At 40.4% G+C, this 20,248-nt stretch overlaps 2 protein-coding genes across 2 annotated transcripts in view; one reads left to right on the top strand and one right to left on the bottom strand.

Annotated features, from left to right (window-relative positions):
* The first annotated feature begins 3 nt into the window (after positions 1 to 3).
* Positions 4 to 10,418, top strand: PPIC (peptidylprolyl isomerase C). Its single transcript, XM_067568470.1, has 5 exons — positions 4 to 301; positions 3,947 to 4,060; positions 4,741 to 4,834; positions 7,510 to 7,694; positions 9,162 to 10,418. Exons 1-5 carry the CDS (start codon positions 152 to 154, stop codon positions 9,285 to 9,287), a joined length of 669 nt encoding a protein of 222 aa, XP_067424571.1. The 5' UTR covers positions 4 to 151; the 3' UTR covers positions 9,288 to 10,418.
* A 1,232-nt stretch (positions 10,419 to 11,650) lies between these two features.
* The window catches only part of SNX24 (sorting nexin 24), a 124,655-nt gene continuing 116,057 nt past the window's right edge, over positions 11,651 to 20,248 (bottom strand). Inside the window, exon 7 of the mRNA XM_067568915.1 lies at positions 11,651 to 12,015. Within this exon, the coding sequence (XP_067425016.1) occupies positions 11,945 to 12,015 (71 nt within the window). The 3' untranslated portion in view covers positions 11,651 to 11,944. The remainder of the gene's footprint in view (positions 12,016 to 20,248) is intronic.

Raw genomic sequence — 20,248 nt, forward strand, 5'->3', positions numbered from 1 at the left:
GCCTTCCCTTCCCCCCGCGCCAGGGTCAGCGGGAGGAGCCGGCCCGGGAGCCGGGCGCAGGCGCCCCTGGACGCGTCCCACCCTCCCCGGCCGGCGCAGCGGCGGCGGCGGCGGCAGCAGCAGCAGCGGGAGCTAGAGCAAGCAGTCGAGGATGGGCCGCTCCGCTGCTTGGCCGCTGCAGGCTGCGCTCTGCCCCGGGCTCCCGCCGCCCGTTCTCTGCGCCCTGCTCTGCCTTTGCGCCTTGGCGCAGCCGCTGGGGGCCGGGGGCTTCAAGAAGAGGGGACCCACCGTGACTGCCAAGGTGACTCCAGGCAGGAGGGGCGGCCCGGAGCCCTGCCTGCTGCGGGTCTCCTCGGGGGGCAAAGCCCAGCCCTCCCTCCTCCCGCATTAACCCCCACCGCGGGGTGGGCCCGGGGGGACTCGCACCGCTGACCCTGGTCTTCTGCATCTAGCTCAGGCTCCCCGTGGCGGGTGTGGGCAATGGAAGCAACCCAACCCAACCCTTCCCCCGCTCCCCGGGGTTGGGGGGGGGGAGGGGTCCCCGTTGTCTTGGGTTTTAACCCGGGAGCTCAGCCAGCGCCACCGCTGGATCTGAGGGGGAGGGGCTGCGGCTGTGGCACCGGCGCTAACTTCTTGCAGCGTGTCAACAGTTGCACAACGCAGAGGGGCCCCGCCCCCGCCGGTGAAGAAAGCGGGCGGGGGGGGGGGGGAGTAAGTAGCATCTGCTACGGTCGGCAGCGACTGTTGAGGGGAGAGGTAGGGGTCGGGGTGCGCTCGGATCGTGCACCCTCTGTGCGGTACGTGGCAGCGCTCTGGTGCCTGCAGGAGCTGAGAGCTGGGGACTCAGAGTTCTGGCTAAGCGCGCCTCACCATAGCGACCTCGTGTAAGCTGCCTGTTTCCCTAGCCTATACGATGGGGATAGCAGGGCTTACCGTGTCATGCGGGCTGTTGTGAATGTTACTGCATTACTTGTTCATACAACCTGAGAGATGAACGCTACCTATTATCGTTATTCAGGATTAGATGACCTAAGACCTTTTTGATGTCTTATTTCTATGATAGTACATAGCACTGGGTGGAATCCTGAGTAAATTCTCATGAAGTCAACGGCAGTCCATTGACAGCAACGAAACTCTGGCCATTTACATTTGGATTTGCCCCCAGGAGCCCTTCTAACATCAAGCACCCTCAGAGTGCAACTCTAGCAATACCCCATGCAAGTGCATGTTTGTACATGGAGTGAAAAGGCAAAATTGACACTGGGGTTAGTACTAGTGCCTAGTATTTCTCTCTTGCTTCAGTGGAGCAAGGAAAACCCAGGAATTTCTGGATCAGACTAGTCCAGAAATCCTCCAGGTCAACATCTGTCTCAACCATTGTCAGGAACTTCAGAAGAATATGCAGGAAACTCTGCAATGGATGATTATGGAATAATTTGCTTCTTGGAGTGCTTGGAGAAGCTGTTTCCTAGCTCCCATATATTGATGGTTAACCTATGATTTGAACCGCACAGGCTTATAGCCCTGGTTTATTTTATTTTATATCTTATTTAATTAATGTAACTGGATGCTTTCATTATCCATATAAATGTTGACTCCTACCAAGTGGTTGGCCCTTTGTGGCAATGTTCAACAAGTAGAATATAACAGCATAAGGTTACACTGATACAACCACATCTCAGGATGTTGTGGGGAATGGGAGGAAAAGCCAGGTGCATTTAGGTATTTGGCACAGCTGCAGTTCTTGAAAAGTATTTTAATATTTCCATTATATAAGTGTTTTGTAACAACAAGCGAATAAGTTCCACTATATCCTCTTTCAACAGATGTCTGCACCATTCAGACTTTCATCAGCTAAACGTTTTGCACTCTTCATAATATTCGTTTTATAAATAACCTTACAATATTTAATTGTATTCATGCTTTACTCCTCATTGAAGTATTATTTGCAGTCTATAGCATTTACAGTGATTTGACTAATGTTTTAACCATCTGTGAGTCAGAGCTCAGTCATACCCTGCCTTTTCCCTCCAGGGCTCCATTTTTTAAATCTTGCTATACGGTAAACTGGATCAGTTTACTGCTTTGCCATCTCTCCCTTGTGTTTTTTTGCACTGGGTTGTTCTGTTCTTATCCCGACTTGCCAAAACTTGAAAAGCAGGTACTATGAGATCAGCCAGATGAGAGTCAATCATAAAATAGTAGTAAAATACTGACATTCTGTTATCAATTAAGAGAACATTTATCTTAATTTAATAGGCATTTGTGTGTTGCTTTAAAAGCAGTAGGCAGTCAATGAACCCTGCATCAGTTCTGCAGAGACCCCTCATAAACAGAAAAGAATCTGCCTTAGACATGTGTAGGATGGAAGGTAAGTGGAGCTGTCTGACAGCCAGACGAATGTGCCAAGCCATGTGGATGTCTCAGGATGCTCACACTTGTTGAAACTGGTGTACCTCATTATATAATACATTTACAGAATTTTTTAAAGAAAGCACAAGAGCTGAAGGGTTGACAGGGTTTCTACTCCATGGTGATCAAAAACAAATGTGGAGTAGATAATTGAGAAAGGTGGTTGGAGCAGGAGATAAAATCCATCCTTAAATTTGTTTTAGGGCCAGATTCAGAAAAGCGAGTGTGCAAACACACCCTGTTTTTCATGGGTGCAGTTCTGAAAATCTGCTCTCTAACTAGTATTGAATAATAGTTCTAGATGCATCCATCTGACAAGTTGGGTGTTCATGCCAAGTGGCAAGAAAATGGATTAGGTGGATCAAAGTTTTCCTCCCTCTTTGAACATCTGTGTAGTAATAGTCAGCCTTCATATTCAAAAGCCCATGGAACGTCAGGAGACATAACAGAAACAGCTAGTAGGAGAGAATGAAAGATCCATTCACATGGGAAAGAGACCAGGGCAATTTAATGTCACTACCTAGCTAAGTTATTGGCCACATAATATTTTGCCACAAGGAACATCAAATACCACATCATTGTATGACACACACTGGCAGTGTGTGTGTCGGGGGAGGGTTGATGTTTTCTTAGCAGGCGTGAGTCTTTACTTAAATTTTTGTAAACTTTAAGATCTCACTTTCTGACAGCTGTTCGTATTTTTAATCCCCTTTGAATATCTGCACATTCAAATAAAAATGGATTAATATATTCTGAACTATGTTATTAAAATACTCTAACTCATTAGCCTTCTTCAAGTGTTTTTATAGAAACTTTCTTACACTGCAGATTCTAGTGAATCTAGTGAAGTGAGATGTCTAACTTAAGTCAACATGTTTATTTCCCTAGGCAGAGTTCTAAACTTGCGTTTAGCAAGGCAACTTGCTTCTAACAGAAAATAGTTCTCAGTGTTGGTTAGCCAAATAAACTATATGGTGTACGGTTTTGTCCAAGATGACCAATCACTTTCCATGATCTAAGTAGTGCCACCTTTAGTTTAAGTGGGTTTATGCTTAACTGCAAGTGGATGGAAAACTGGCTTTTGAAAATCCCTGTTTTGTAATATTTGGAATAACAGCATTGGTTGTTTAAAACTTTCCCCCTACCTTGGTATTCATGAATACTAAAAGTGGACATATCTTTACCAATAAACTGTGGTTATAGCTCCATATACATTTTGGTATTGGCACCTGTGAAAAAAGTTCTTAGAAATATGTCTACAGCATTGGAATTGTAACTTTATGTAGCTTTCTGTCTGAGCGTTTTAAAGTGATGAATGAAACTCCAGAATTAGTATTCACAACACTTAGCACATTCCTCTGCATAATTTGTGAATAAAGTAGCTTTTTAGAGTTCTTTCTTAAAAGTGCATGCTATATTTAGAACTCCATTCATATAATACTATCCAAAGACGATTTGCTTTATAATTTTAGAGTTTAGTCTTTCTGTTTCTATCTTATTTGTGTTATTTTGTTTTGTTCGTTAAAATGTCCAGGTGTTCTTTGATGTGAAGATTGGAGAGAAAGATGTTGGCAGAATTGTTATCGGCTTGTTTGGAAAAGTTGTCCCAAAGACCGTTAAGAACTTCATTGCACTGGCCACTGGTGAAGTATGTATATTTGTTTTCTTCCTTTTATATAGCACACAAGTTTGGATGGAGAGTAAAAAGGGAAAAAAGTACAGCTTTGCAAAAATGACATTTCAGTTGTGAACTTTCCACATTAATTGTCCACCAATTTTTCATTCTGGGGATATTAATGTTAGAAAACCATCTCATGGGCCCGTCTCGTATATATACTCCCAAATCCTTTCACAGCTTTGTTCTCAAAATTTAATTCTTCAGGCCATCAGATAGGCCTCTGCAGACTGTGGTCTTTAAATCATGAACTTAATCCATCGCTAGATTGTAGTTGGGACTAATACATTTAGGTACTGTGATTATTCAAATTGCAAATAAGGATCTCTTGAACTAGGAATAATTTTGTAGTTTACTATTTACATGATAGTAACAACATGCCTCTTCCATCCCTGATTCTGTGATATCTCAGCATAGCATGAACAGCACTCACACTACATTATTTTGCTTCAGGTATTTTTGTATCTTGTGGTACTGGAGAGCAGTGGTAGTGGCCTACTACAAAGTCTTCTCTTGCAATTGTTCCCTTTTTTTGTTTATAATCTATGAAACCCTAACATTCAGATTGCTTGCCTCTTTCCATCTGCCATAGATAAATATTCTCCATAGAAATGCATTTGGATACTCATTTGGAGCTTTGTTGCTTTTCTTAGAAAGGATATGGGTACAAAGGAAGTAAATTTCATCGTGTGATCAAAGATTTCATGATTCAAGGTGGAGACTTCACAGCTGGAGATGGAACTGGAGGTAACATGCTTATTATCCTCCAACTCTCCTCCTCCTCCTTCTGATAGCTTTATATGCAAGTTTACATTCCAACATAGTGAAAGAATGAACAAAAAATGTAATTGAGTTAAAATGGATGCTGAAGACATCATAGATAAAGAAATATTAAGAACAATCAGTCCAGGAGTCGTGGGATGTTACCTACCAAAACTTGAGTTGACAGATGGTATGTACAATTAAAGCTTCAGAATGTCAACTGAAATATGACCAGCTTTCTGTAGTGATGGAGCTAGATCTAAAAAAGTTATGTGCTGAGAATGTTTTAAAACACTGGTGGGCTGCTTCAACTGGTTTAGGCGAATAGTATAGGTTTTGTAAAGGATTCTAATGCAAATGCAATATATGAGATCCATGGTATTTGGTGTGTGTGTGTATGTTGTGTGGTTGCTTGTGTTTTTTTCTCATATTTTCTTTTTAACTACTTTTCTCAGAAAACACTTAAGTGGTCCTGAACAAAGCAGTATTGTCAGCAAGGAGATAGGGTGCAAAAGCAGTAATAAGGTCTGTATTCACATTCTAGAGGATGAGATTACTACACAGCAGGTTTGCCACCTGAAAGTTTGAATGCAGCCTACACTCCTGCCTCCATTCTATCTGTAATAACACTGCCACTTTGCTGCGCAGGCTGCTTGGGGAATGTGCCTTGGTCTTTGGAGAAAACTTTTGATGTTAATTTTGTTCATATCCTGGACTCGACCTACAGTACAGCATGCTGGTATGCAAGGGCATGGTCCAGCACTGCTAGCTTCTCTACAACTACACACAGTTGATCATGTAGATCACCTAATACCAAGAACTGATCCTTGCTTAATGCTCTAGTGGAAGATTTCCCATCCTTGTCAGTCTCCTATGGCAGTGGTTCTCAGCTAAGGGTACACGGGCGGGGGGGAGGGTGCATCAACTCATCTACATATTTGCCTAATTTTACAACAGGCTACATAAAAAGCACTAGTGAAACTAAAATTTCGTACAGTGACTTGTTTATGCTGTTCTGTGTACTATACACTGAAATGTAAGTACAATATTTGTATTCCAATTGATTTATAATTATATGGTAAAAATGAGAAAGCAAGCAATTTTTCTGTAATAGTGTGCTGGGACAATTGTGTATTTATTGTCTGATTTTTGTAAGTGAGTAGTTTAAGTGAAGTGAAACTTCTGGTATGAAAGACAAATCCGACTCCGTTACAGTAGTCTGGAAAGGTTGAGAGCCACTGTCTTAGGGGAGAAGTTCCTTAAGGACTGCAAATGGATGAGGTGTGGAACTAAATTCTCCATTGTTCAGCATCTCATGCCAGTTTCTATCCAAACCCATTGGTATCCAAGTAGTCATCCTTTTATTTCTGTAATCAAGTAAAGTTGTTTCTGCCAATCATGTTCTCAAGCAGAACATTCAAATTGTTGAGGGCAAGAATTACTTTAACCATTTAAAATAAATGTTCACGAGTAGCTGTACATCTTTCTGCTTCTACTTAGTTGATCAAAAGCTTCATGCCTACGTCACTGCTATCTCCTTTAGTCATTTAGATTCATTTCTGAAATGTTGTCTAAGTGGGGGGCATCTCATACCAATGAAGGCTGAAATGTGGAAGGTAGATTTGAAAATAAGGGTTGCTCTCCACATTGTTTTCTTACAGCAGATGAGCTGGCTATTCACATAGTTTAGTCAACAAGAAGTGGCAGGAGCGAGTACTTAACTGATGAGGGGCCATCTACCTTAAGTAGGATGCATTCTTCTAAGTTGTCCTCTTTTGTTGTCTGTACTCTCTCTCCTGCTTGCCTGCTCCTTCCAAGCACTACCAGTTTGAGTTGTCTGTGTAACAGTGCTAGTGATTCCGCAGTGGGCAGAATGTCAGGTTGTTCAAAAATTGTGGGGAAAGGGAACATACATCGCAGTGAAGGTTAGAGCACCAAACATGCAATCGAGCAGTCCAGCAAACACTCTGTTTTCTCACTGTATTGCCATTAATCATGTTTATTATAGTAGTGCCTAGGGGCCAGCTGAGAACGGGGTCCAACTGTGCTAGGCACTGTATATACAGAGTAAGAGACAGATGATCCACATAAACTCCACTGTTCTGAGAAGAGAAGGCTAAACCTACACCAATTAATTTTTTCCCTTCTAAATTCTCTGTTTTAGAGAACAGTGCAGTCCTTTTGTAATTAAATAATAACTGTAAATTCCCATTGATGGTAACTAAATTTGGGTTGGTCTAAAAGGCTCATTGATTAAAAACAAAAGCAGTTCATGTTAGAAAAAGAATGGTTCAATTATAAAGTTACATGTTAAAAGTGTCACAAGACATGGCTAAATTTTCTTCAGTAGCCCTTATTAATTTGTTTAAACTTATTGTACAGGGCCAGGCTGCTAAAAAGTACTATTTGTACTCCATTTCTACAGGTAGGCTTTTCACAGATGCTCCTTCTTACATATGAAGTGTTTTGGATCAGAACACCTTTACTGTGGTGTGTGTAGCAGTGAAGGAGCTGGGATTATCCAATATCTGAATCGTCTTAATTACTAAAAATTGTACTCTGTTTTTCCTGCTTTCTGAACCAAAGGGAAATTTAATTCTATGGCTTTAATTACATGGATGCTGGTACATTTCTAAACCTGCTTTTGTTTTGTGTCCCAGGAATAAGTATCTATGGAGAGAGGTTTCCAGATGAGAACTTTAAACTCAAGCACTATGGAATCGGATGGGTCAGCATGGCTAATTCTGGTCCAGATACTAATGGTTCTCAGTTCTTCATCACTGTGACAAAACCTTCCTGGTTGGATGGAAAACATGTAGTATTTGGCAAAATCATTGATGGAATGGTATGTTTTTTTAAAAAAAAAAATAGTATCATAATAGATAGATCTGACCAAATTTGGCTTGATTTCAACAGCGTAAATCAGATTTACACCATCATAGTTAATAGCAGAATTTGGTCTTTTACCTATAATGTGTACAAGGCTAAGAAATGTAAAGTACCTAACTTTGAAATGTCCTATGAAACAGCAAATGCTCATTTACCTTCAGATTTCCTGATGTGGGCTACTAGCCATTGAGACTAGCCTGCTTCTGACAGACTCCTTTGTAGACTGGTGTCAGGTAGTCAGTACTATTAGATAGTTTTTGGAATGATCAGGCATTTGGAAGTCTTACACTGGAGAGTGCTATCTGAGTTCACCTTCCTCTTCCACTAACCTTGTTTTCCATTTAATAATGAATGTACTGTTTCCGCAAGCTAACACCCAGTTTTGTAAAATGGGGTAGTTATGAGTAATATTCTCACTAGTGGCATCTGCTGTGATAAAGAATCTTAGAGGCTCATGAAAATAAATAATTTATTCAGATATGTACAAATTCCTGGAATCAACACCATCAGAATTGTAGGTACACAGTGATAAAATATTTAATTGACAGTTGATTACTGTGGAAACCACAAAATGCCTAATCACTGTACATAGCACTGCTGTATCACCTTCCACCTGACTTCACTTACTGTCCTAAATTAGGGTTTGCCCTAACACCTTGTTTTCCCAGTCTTCTCTCTCTTTTGAAGTGGACAGATGTGGAACCTATTATATAGATATTTTCGATGTAGAGCACAAAGATGTCATTTGAACAAATCTTCTAATGATCTAGAATACCAGTTGAAACTTTTCTGGAGGATTCAGAGTAAATTTTAAATCAGAACTTCATTAACTGGCAAAAACATCTCAGGCCAGATGGCTGATAATCCTAACTATATTCTATCCTTCAAAACAATATTTTAAATATGTGCTTGGTTTCATGCTTGTGTTCTCTCATACCCAACTGAGTAGAGGTCATGCCTTCTCAATATTTTAGTGTAGGTAAGAAAGGATTTATACAGAGCAGGAGTCAGATTACTCCAAACACAAGTAAGGGTTCTGACTGGCAGAAAATTATTATGCAGCCTTCATGATCCCTGGATTCAATTTCTGATGATAGAGCATGGATAAAATTGTGTGCTTGTTAGTTTGATTAACAGTAAGGATATTTTCAGTTCCTCCTTTGCTATGACATTAGGTGTTTTTTCTAAAAATGATCCATCTTTGATACCAGGGCACATGGCATTAGAGTTTAGATTTCTCACTAGGTGGGGGGTTGTTACCTAAGCCCCCAGCCTGGTCTAGCTTATGTGGGAACTAAGGAGGAAAAGACCGACATGCAAAATCTACAGAAAATTCATTTTTATGCTAAGGGCACTTAGCCTTTTGCCTTGGATATTAGCGAACCTTGTTTTCTTGACTAATTAAAGTGTTTTGTTTTAATAGTCTGTGGTGCACGCTATAGAACTTCAGCAGACAGATGAACATGACCGCCCTCTTCAAGACTGTGTGATCGTGAACACTGGCAAAATAGCTGTAAAAGAACCATTTGTGGTTGAAGTAGAGGATTGATTAACTTAACAGCTACTCTGGAAGAGAAAATATAATGCTTTTTCTTTTGGAGATGAAACTTGGGTGCAGATATATATTATCCAATTACTTCTTCCATATAAACACTCGGTGCTGTCAGCAAACAGTGTGGTAAACTCAGCAGTCATAAGCTGTGCAAAGCATCTTTGTATTTTATGTTGAAACTTCAGAGAGCCAGCACTTTTAAATTATAAAGTACATCACACTAAAAAAAATGGTGGATTCATTTTTTGTTATGAAAATTTCCATTTGTTACTGACTTTTTCATTGAAATCCTTATGTACTGAAAACCAGGATAAACAGATTTTCAAATGATTTCTGTAAGAATTTTAGTAAAATCATGCAATATTTTGTGAAAAGCAGCTTTTGATTTCAATAACAAATTTTTCAAAAAAGTTTGTTTTGAGAAAAGGCCATTTTCAATAAAAATAATTCTGGGTAAAAACCCTCAACTGGCTCTACTAAATACACATTGGTGCAGCTTTTTTAGAGAAGGTCACAATACTAGAGATGGAAGAGGCTTACCAGCTGAAATCCATCTCCTGAAAGTGCAGGATCGAGTTCTTCCTTTCTCCAGATAAAGAATATTAATAAATAGAGCAGATCACTTTGTGGTTAGAAACTGATTTTAAAAAGGATCCTTCTCTTACTGTATGAGGGATTTTATGTGCACAGCAATCCATGCCCTCCAGGCCAGAAGAAAGCCAAAGCCTTCAACTAAATGGTTTGCTAAAAGCTAAAGAGACTGCACTTTAGAGTTGGATTTTTGTAATCCTTCCTAGCCATCACTAATGGAAAAAACAAATTTGATAGTTTTTAAACAAGGTATGTACAAAGGTTCACTTAGAGTTGCTATATTGAAGTTTTGATGAGCTATATATGTATGCAATATTAAACTTTTGCAATATGAGACATTGTTTTTTCTTAATTTTCTCAATGTGTTTTAAACTTAAGCTACAAGTGTCTCTTGTGAGCTGTGCTGTAAAACTGCTTTAACAGAGAGAATGAATCAAGCTACAAAACTATCAGTATGGCATAGTAGACAATACTCTTGTCTTTAAACCAGAAGCTGCCAAGTTCTGGGCTCCTGAGGAATACTGACAGTGCAGTACTTATAACAGCCAGTGGTCATTCATTTATAGATCTGTGATTCACTTCAGATGAGAGATTGTTTGGATCACAGTTAAGAGTAAATTTTAAATTTGAGATGCATAAGGTGCTTCATAGGGCTTATACTTGTATTTATGAATAGGCAGTAGCCTGATTTCAGATTATGTTTTCAAGCCTGGTATAAACTGACAGACATCTCTGCAGATACCTAAGCCCCAAATTTTACACTGTCTCATAAATCATCAAAACAGCTTCAAAATCAGTTCAGTGTTTGGCAGGAACCACTACTGTTCCCTCAGGGCTACACTGCTGTGTTAGGGCCCAATTCTGCCATGACAACTCATGCTGAATAGTTCCTTATTCCAGTTAGCTCTATGAATTATTATATATTAATGAAGTGGTAATACAGCAGAACTGATTGATGTGATGTTCAAGACACATTACTATATAAGCTTAACATATCAAGGGGATGGTGCTGAAGATTGCAAATGATGAGGTTTAATATTTTCTCACTCTTCCAGTGTTGGGGGGAGAGGGGGGCTTAGGAAAAGATGGGGGAGAAGTAGCCAGAGTAAGAAGCTTTGAAGTGTATCCTGTTAGACTAGAAATAAGTACAGATAATACATTCGCAGTTCATATGCTCCATTGGGCACATTCTAGTAGTTTATTTTACAGTGTAATATCTAGTAATGGACATGAATTTCAAGTACATCTTAACAAATAATCAAATAATTTTTAGTTATTTTTCTACTTAATCATATCCTTGCTTGACTTTACCACAAAGTGGTGTAAACTGTGGATCACAAAATATAAGATGTTAAATACACACTAGAAGTAACAACTGAAATGAAGTCCTTGTCATAAATGTCATGCCAAACTTCCAGGTGGTTAGAATGCCATAGGAGGATTTCTCTACAACCAACATCCTGGAAACAAAGCTACATTGCAAGTGTTTCCTAATGGAAACTCCCTATCACATAGAACTTGACACATTTCCACTCAAACATTAAGGTGTAGATCTGAAGTATTTACCTTTTGAATACTAATACAATACTTATAAGTTGCATTTAATTTCCAATTAAGCAGCTGCATTTTTTAAAAATTACTTTGCAGTCTCTCTCATAGCATTCTCAGTGCCAGCACTTTCAATGCATTCATTGCCAGCAATGGGTAATGCACAGGGACAATCCTGATCTACAAAAGGAGTAGTGTAATTTATCATAAAAAAAACCCCAGCAATATTAGTAAAGCTTTTAATTCTTTTCAAAGATTAGTGTAATTCAGTGTATGACAATCATCTTTTAGCGTTCAATATTAGAATATGTATATACATTAGTTTAAATAATCTGAATACCTTTGTGTCCATATCCATTTTTTACAAGCACAAACTGATTTTAAAAGCTAGATCATTTGAAATTAAACTAAGGTGGTGACTTTTGCCTCTTAGAACAGCTATCATGCCACAGAATTTTGCTTATGTCAATTTCTTGACAAGACTTGCTATAACTTCTTTTATGCATGCTCCACTTCTACCTGGGCAGTAGATGAGGATAAAATATCCCATGGAGAACTCCTTCAATGACTACATTTGGAAAGTCATCTGAAAAACAGAAAAGAAAAACTCCTTTCTTATGTATGCCAATACCATATAAATGTTTTTGTGGAATTTAACAAGGCAAGGACTAGTATAATTTAGGATATTGCATCACGATAATGTTTATCCCTGGTGGGGATGTGCTATTAGTAATGCTGTTTCAGCACTAAAGCCACTTTAGTATAACATAGGGCATTGCATAAATGCACTGCTAGATTTGTAGCTTATTGATTTAAAGGAATGTTCTAATACTTAATGCTGCTAGGCTCCAGCTCTTTATCTGAATCTTTTCTCACAAGGAAGATGGATTACACTGGCAATTCAATTTCTAACAAAATCTCAATATACTTGAAGGAATTCCAAGATTCCTACTGGGAATACTTCACAGCAGTTTTTCCATTGTGGTTTATAGCAATGTTTAGTCCAAGTGGACTTGAAGATGCCTGTACCATCATAGAAGCTTCTGAAGAGCCGTAAGATTGTAGATGTCAATTAACATAAAAGGGCAAGTTTCTCACAAAAAGTCATCCTGTCAAATTTGAAGGGGAACACCCCATACACACACAATATTTTCAGTGCAAATGCAAAGGAAACAAGCACCATTTTTTTCATTTATTTTCATTTTTACCTTACTAGATAAAATTGAAACAGATTACCTGATGAAAGAAGGTAATAGATCCACACACAGGCAGGGAGGTTGTGTGGTACTAAAAGAAAAATATTCTCCAAATGCATTAACTCCTACCTGTCTAAAATGGAGTGACCCATTTTACTTCCTCACCAGGAAGAGTCAGAATTTCCCACTGCATTTCACATTATTGCTTAAAATTGAGAGTTTCAAATTTGCAGTTCCAACAAACTAAAAGGTTAGTTTAATACAGCAGATACGGTTGAATAAACATCCACAGATTATTTCTGGTATGATGCTTCACACTTAAAAGTAAGTTTCTCCTTCAGCCACCAGCCTAAGGATATGCATATAGGGCAAGATACAACTTCCATTAAAAGATGATAGTTGACTTTAATGGGAATTGAATTGTGCCTATTAACTTTACAGTCATCAAATAGGTGAGGATTTTTGGCAAATAGTGTTTTATAAATTCTTGAATACCAGCATTATAAATTACTAATAAGGTAATTCCATTATATATCATAATAGATGTTAGAGATTTGACCAAAAATAGACAAGGATATTTTTAGGTGAACCTGTGATTAGTAGAGACCTTTTCAATAAGCAACACATGGGTGATTCTCCTAACTTCTGATGGTGGATAAAGCATTATTACAAATCACTCATTGACATTTTGAGGCCAATAATGATTCCACAAGTCCTGAAAGCTTTGTACTTTACTAGGATAATTCCAAAATATTGTTGTTAGCGGTATTAGAATACACATGGTAAATGTAAGCCAGTGGTTTCACTCTATCTCAAACGCTGAAGTTTCAGAAACCTGTTTTTCTGTTAGTTCTATAATATACATGACATACAGTACATATGGGGAAATTGGTATTGATTTTATAAAATGATACCATTTTACAGTGTCAGACTCACTTCGAGGCTTTGTTGCATAGAGCATCTAGCGTATCATTTTAACTTTAGCATGTAAACATACTGAAACAAACCCATAGGCACTTTTGAAAATGCTTGGCTTTAGACTTCATTCACCATCAGACCAATTTTCCCTAAAGATACAGGAAGTTTAGGACTATTACTCAACTTTTACCAAAGGAACATTAACAATTCAGTCTGTTAGGCTAGTATTTTAGCTTCTTGTCCTTTTAAAACCCCTTTCAACATCTTGTGTAATAGATATTTTACACTTTTTTAATTAAAAATAGAGCACCCATCCTTATATAAAGAAAGATGTATGCAGAGAGCTAAACCAATGTTACATGCTTTATGCAACAAAGCATCAAAGTGAATCTGAAAGTCAATGAAACTTGTGATCCTAGATCCGTTAGGCAATTTTGAAAATCTCCCTAATAACAATATTAAAATCCAGTGCTGAGACAGATTTGAGTCCAATATAGAAATATGTGGGCTATAAAGTTAAGTATATAACCAAGTGCCAGTATATCCAATATAGATTTAATATTTTTACTATCAATGGATGTAAGACACAGAAGATTGTCCTCCGGCTTACAATATAAGACACCTTGCTTGCTCAAGATCCCATTTTAAGAATGAGAGAAATGGAAGCAAAAGTGGAAGAACTGAGGAAGACCTCCTCCCTCTTCCAGAGAAGTAAGAAACATCTACAAAGAAGCAACTAACAGGTCTTGGTGGTGTTTAGAATATGCAGCTCCTCAGGATGTTTTTTGCCAACTATAGTACCAATCCTACAAAGGTTACACAGATGCTTAACTTTAAGCATGTGAGAGGTTCCATTAATTTCCTGACCCAATGCAGTCAGTGGGACTACTCATGTGTTCAGTGAAGCATGTGCATGTCTGTTTGCAGGATTGAAGTCAGAGGATAGGATTACACTGGAAAAAAATCCACAAAAAAACCCCCAAAATGTGGCAGAGAGTCTCAGGCTATGCCTACATTACACACCAGAGTGGGTAGCATCTAGTCTATGTATAGCTACATGCCACAGTGAAAAGTAAGTTGTGTCCACACTGTGATGTGTAGCTACATGTCAGTGATAGACTCTGGCAGCAGGGAAAGGCTTCAGCAGCTCCCTGCTGCCAGAGCCTCTCACTGTAGGGAGGAAAGGCTCTGGCATGGGGAGACAGCAGGGAAATTCCCCTGCCAGAGCCTTTCCCTTCTGCTGGATTCTTTCCCTGCAGTGAGGAAGGGCTTCAGTATTGGAGAGCTTACAGAGCCTTTCCCCACTGCTGGAGGTATTTCTCTCCGTGGGGAAGGGCTTTAGCAGCAGGGAGCTGCTCAAGCCTTTCCTAGCTGCCTCCCCTCTGCCAGAGCCTTTCCCCACTACTGGAGTTTTTTCCTGTGGTGGAGAAATACTTCAAGAACAGGGAAGCAGCGGACCACTACACCTCTCTTTTTAACAGTGTAGACAGGGAGACATGTATTCGCATACATACCTACCCATTTCAGGTGCGTCTTTACTCTACTTACCTAAGCTGTGCCTCATTGGTTACTCTGCTATATATACCAATGCTAGGAGGGCTATTTGCATACATACACTACATGCTGTTGGAAGAAGCGTGTAATGAAGACATACCTTCAGAGCCCACATGTACAGACTTGGGCTCGCACTACAGTGCTAAAAACAGCAGTGTAGACATTCCTACTCAGATTCTGAGACCCATCCCTTTCACCAGGTTTCAGAGTTCATGTTCCAACTCAAGTGGGAATGTCTACACTGCTATTTTTAGCATCATACTGCAGGCCTCACAAGCCCGAGTGTGTAGATCCAGGATCTGAGACTCACTGCTGCAGGGTTTTACCCCCACGTAGATGTACCTGAGTCCAAATCATTTCTGATTCTGAAAGAGGCTCACTAAGAGTTGTGATTTATTCAAAAGAAAAAAAACGTGAGTGCATGTCATTTAAAATGTATTTATGGTGTGGAGAGGGCTGATTGTTGTCAGTGAAAATACTAAGATTTATAAAAAGCTGTATGTAAGAGGGATATCACCTTAGATTTCATTACTTTAGAGCCTCCCAGCTCTTTATAGCAGCTATGAGCCCCTTTGGGCAATTCAAAGTGTTTACTGATTGTGCCATTTTGGCATATGTATAAAAGGACGATTTTTGAGAAGTCAAAGCACAAGCTGAAACCAAGAAAACTGAAAGCCATGCTAGCAGCTTCCAACCTTAATAAACAGTAAATATTTATCAAAGTTTAATCTCTTTTTTTAAAATATAAGCATTCCAGTGGCAAAGATTTCTTTTCAACAATAGAGATATGACAGCTCCCCCCATAGAAATTTTAGGTACCACAAAAAATGATAACAGGATTTTCCAGGTGGTCTTGGCTAGTTTTCAAAAATAAATCCCATTTTTGGAAAGACAGTCTTTCAAAATAGGGTCTAACTAAAATTGAGTCAAATGTTCATGAGTGATGAGCAAACTGTGAAGTACTAGTTTCAGTTTTAGCAGCAGTTAGAGTTATCTGATTGTGAGAAAGGTAAAATCTCTGCAGTAAAATTAGGACAAAAAGGATGCAAAAATAACCATCTATCTGTTAAATGTTATTCCTTTAAATGACCTTTTATTGGATTTAGTGACTATACTATCACATCCACGTGTCTTGAGGATTACAGTCTAATCCCTCTGAATTAAATGTGTTGAAGTCATAGATTGTAATTTGAAACTATGCCACAACTCAATGACTTAATATATTTGGTACAGCTAAGATCTTGTTTTCTGTGCCTAGACTTCTTGCACTTGCTAGACATTTGAAAATGCATTACTGAGGGCTTCTTGCAGGAGTCTGTTGTGTACAGCAAGGGATCATCTGAAAATCAGTAGTAATTTTGGTTTATTTCCCAAATTACACCTGCCTATTTATTTTAACCTATATTTTATAGGTTAGATTAACAGTTGCTAATTGTACTCAGTTGTAGCAAAACAAGAAGAAGTCATTACAATAATAGCAACACAGAATTTGGCCCAGTATTTTATAAAGGCAGACAACAGTGGGATGAGATGAGAAATTAATTCTTTTAGTACCATTTACTTCTTGTATCACATCATGAAATTAAATGGTTACTTTAAAAATCCAATTTCCTATTTCATAGGACAAAAAACAGTGACCTACCTTTTCGTAACTGTTGTTCTTTGAGATGTGTTGCTCATGTCCATTCCAAGTAGATGTGTGTGCACCGAGTGCACAGTCATCAGAAGGTTTTTCACCTCGCAGTATCCATTGGATTCATTGGTGCAGGTACCCCCCTGGAGTGGCGCCTCCATAGCACTGTGTATAGGGCCCTGCTGACCTATTGCCTCCTCAGTTCCTTCTTGCTGGAAGGCTCAAACAGAGGGGAAGGCAGGTGGGTCTTGGAATGGACATGAGCAACACAACTCGAAGAACAACGGTTACAAAAAAGTAGGTAACTGTTTTTTCTTCTTCGAGTGCTTGCTCAGGTCGATTCCAAGTAGGTGACTCCCAAGGTGGGGAGGAGATAGAAGCTCATGGAATTGCTGACTGAAGCATGGCTCTGCCAAATGCTGCATCGTCCCTGGACTGATGAATGATGGCATAATGTGCCGTGTTGGATTGATGACCAGATTGCGGCCCTGCAGATTTCCTGTGTAGGGATCTGCACCAAAAAAGCTGCCGAGGAAGCATGTGTCCTAGTAAAGTGTGCTATGAGTCCCAGGGCCGGCACCTCAGCCAAGTTGTAGCAGGTTCAGATAGAGGAGATGATCTATGATGAAATCCTCTGGGACGACACCGGGAGACCTTTCATGCTATCCACTATAGCGATGAAGAGTTGGTTTGACTTATGAGAGGGCCTGGCCCTCTCTATATAGAAGGCTAGCACCCTCCTAGCATCTAGGGAATGGAGGATTCTCTCCCTATTACTGGCATGCGGTTTCAGGAAGAATACTGGGAGGAAGATGTCCTGGTTCGTGTGAAATTGGGATACCGCTTTAGGGAGGAAGGCAGAGTGGAGTTGCAACTGGACTGTGTCCTTGTAAACAGAGGGCTGGATGTCAAAGCCTTGAATTCAGGCTGAGGTAATTGCGGCCAGGAATGCCGCCATCTTCCATGAGAGATAAAGAAGCGAACGTGATGTTAAGGGCTGAAAGGGGGACCCCCATTAGTCTGGTGAGTACCAGGTTAAGGTCCCATGCTGCACTGGATGGTAAACCTGAGGCTAGGGTTTGTCCAGACCCTTGAGACACTGGATCACCAATGGATCAGTGAAGACTGGATGCCCATTTGTACCTGAGTTAAATGCAGAGATCGCCGCCAGGTGCACCTTTAGAGATGATACTGCCAGCCCAGTTGCTTCAAGTGTAGCAGATAGTCCAAAATGAAGGGCAGTGGTGCTTGCAATGGGGGAGTGCCTTTTTGCATCGTCCAAATGGAAAACCTTTTCCACTTGGCCAGATACGTAGCCCTGGTGGAAGGCTTCCTGCTGCCTAGGAGGGCTTCCCTGACCAGCCCCAAGCAGCCCCAAGCAGGCAGATTCCCTGGGATATAGCCATGGAGCTTCCATGCTGTGAGGTGAAGAGATTCGAGGTAGGGATGCTGTAGACAAACAAAGTCCTGCGTGATAAGGTCCAGCACCAATGGTAGGGTTATTGGAGCAGCCATGGATGGCCAATGCTGCTGGGGCCAGGCTGGGCCTATCAGTGTGACAGATGCCCTTTCTCTCCTGATCTTGAGTAGGACCTTCTGTATGAACGGGAACAAGGGAAAGGTGTAAAGCAGGTGGTGGTTCCATGGATGGAGAAATGAGTCTGCGATTGAGCCTGGGCTGTGGCTGAGGAGCAGAACTGCTGACACTTCCGTTGAGTTGGGTCGCAAACGGATCTACTTGGGGAACTCCCCACTGCTGGAAGGTAGATGTTGTTCAGGATATCTGGGCGAATGGACCACTCGTGGTTGTGGAAGGATGTGGTGGTGAGACGTCCACCAGCATATTCTGCGATCCCAGCAGGTGAGATGCCTCCAGATGTATAGAGTGAACGAACAGAAGTCCCAGAGTTTGAGGGCTTCTTGACACAAGGGAGAGGAGCATGCTGCACCTTGTCTATTTATATAAAACATTGCTGTCGTGTTGTCTGTCATGACTGACATGCATCTGCTCTCTATGTGAGGTTGGAACGTTTGGCACGCCAGACGAACTACTCTCAGCTCCCTGATGTTGATGTGGAGCAACAGCTCTGGTGGGGACCAAAGGCCTTGAGTTCTGAGGGTCCCTATATGCGCTCCCCATCCCAACTCGGATGTGCCCGTAATCAGACACGATGATGGCTGGGGTCTGGAAAATGGAACTCCTGAGCATCCTCAGAAACAGCTGCGTATCGGTCCACCATTGAAAGGATTTGATGACCTGAGCGGTGAGTGAAACCACCTTGTTTGGTTTGTCTCTGCTTAGTCAATAAGCCGATGCCAGCCAAGCCTGGAGAGGCCTCGTGTGCTGGACCATGTATGTGCAGGAGGCCGTGTGACCTTGGAGTTTTAGACAATTTCTCACCATAGTGGTGGGAAATAGACTCAAGTCCTTTATGATGGAGCACACAGTCCAGAAGCGAGACTACAGTAGAAGAGCCCTGGCCTGAACCAAGTCTACGACTGCTCCTATAAATTCTATCCTCTGAGTAGGGAACAATGTTGACTTGGGCACATTTAGCCAAAGACCCCGTTTGCTCAAGGTTGATCGTATCAGATTGAAATGGACCTGTACTTGCTCCTTGGAGCAGACCTTGACTAGCCAGTTGTCTAGGTATAGAAACACCTGTGCCTGTTGTTTCCTTAGGAAAGTAGGCTACAACTGCCATACACTTGGTGAAAACTTGAGGGGCTGCCGAGAACCTGAAGGGAAGAACTGTAAACTGATAATCATAAAACTAATAAAAACTGGTTTACTACGAAACTGAGGAACTTCCTGTGAGATGAAACTACAGAAATATGAAAAAGTAAGTGTCCTTAAAGACGAGAGTGGCATACCAGTCCACTGAATCCAGGGAAGGGATGATCGTGGCCAGAGAGACCATGCGAAACTTCCGCTTCTTCATGAATCTGTTGAGATTTCACAGATCAAGGATATGTCTGAGACTCCCTCTGGAAATATCAGGAGTAGAACCTGTTTCCCCCAAGCTCTGGAGGAATATCCTCCACTGCTCCTGCTTGTAGGAGCTTTTGCACTTAATTTCTGATAATTAATATATTAGGTTTAAAATATTAAATATTAAAATATTAGTTTTAGGGCATTTTGTGACAGATTCTAAGAGAAATCCAATCTTGGTCACAGTCTGGTGAATTGTCAGGAATGGCTGCTGCTTGAGAGGAATCAGAATCCACTAAAGTTGTAGAGTTAACCAAAGAGGCAAAATTTTAAAACCATTATTTATTTTTTGCCCTTTGTGGTAAATTGAAAATAAACACAGTGTATTAAAATCAGTGAAAGAGGTATGTTAGTCATAATCCCATTTCTGTAAAATCAGGACAAAATAATACTGGGCTTGTAATTTCTAAAACAGGACTCATATAATAGACTCTGACAGTTTTCTTGAATAAAAATCATGTTCCACATTATGCTCATTCATAATCTGATAAATCAAAAATTGTTCTGAGAAATGAACTAGAAGCCG

The sequence above is a fragment of the Emydura macquarii genome, unplaced genomic scaffold (assembly GCF_026122565.2).
Source record: "Emydura macquarii macquarii isolate MOO-44397 ecotype Brisbane River unplaced genomic scaffold, CSIRO-AGI_Emac_v2 contig_2897, whole genome shotgun sequence".
NCBI lineage: Eukaryota > Metazoa > Chordata > Testudines > Chelidae > Emydura > Emydura macquarii.

Coding starts and splice junctions, on each gene's coding strand:
- PPIC (XM_067568470.1), top strand. CDS start 152: ATGGGCCGCTCCGCTGCTTGGCCGCTGCAGGCTGCGCTCTGCCCCGGG. Junction 302..3,946: donor GACCCACCGTGACTGCCAAG/GTGACTCCAGGC, acceptor TAAAATGTCCAG/GTGTTCTTTGATGTGAAGAT. Junction 4,835..7,509: donor AGCTGGAGATGGAACTGGAG/GTAACATGCTTA, acceptor TTTGTGTCCCAG/GAATAAGTATCTATGGAGAG.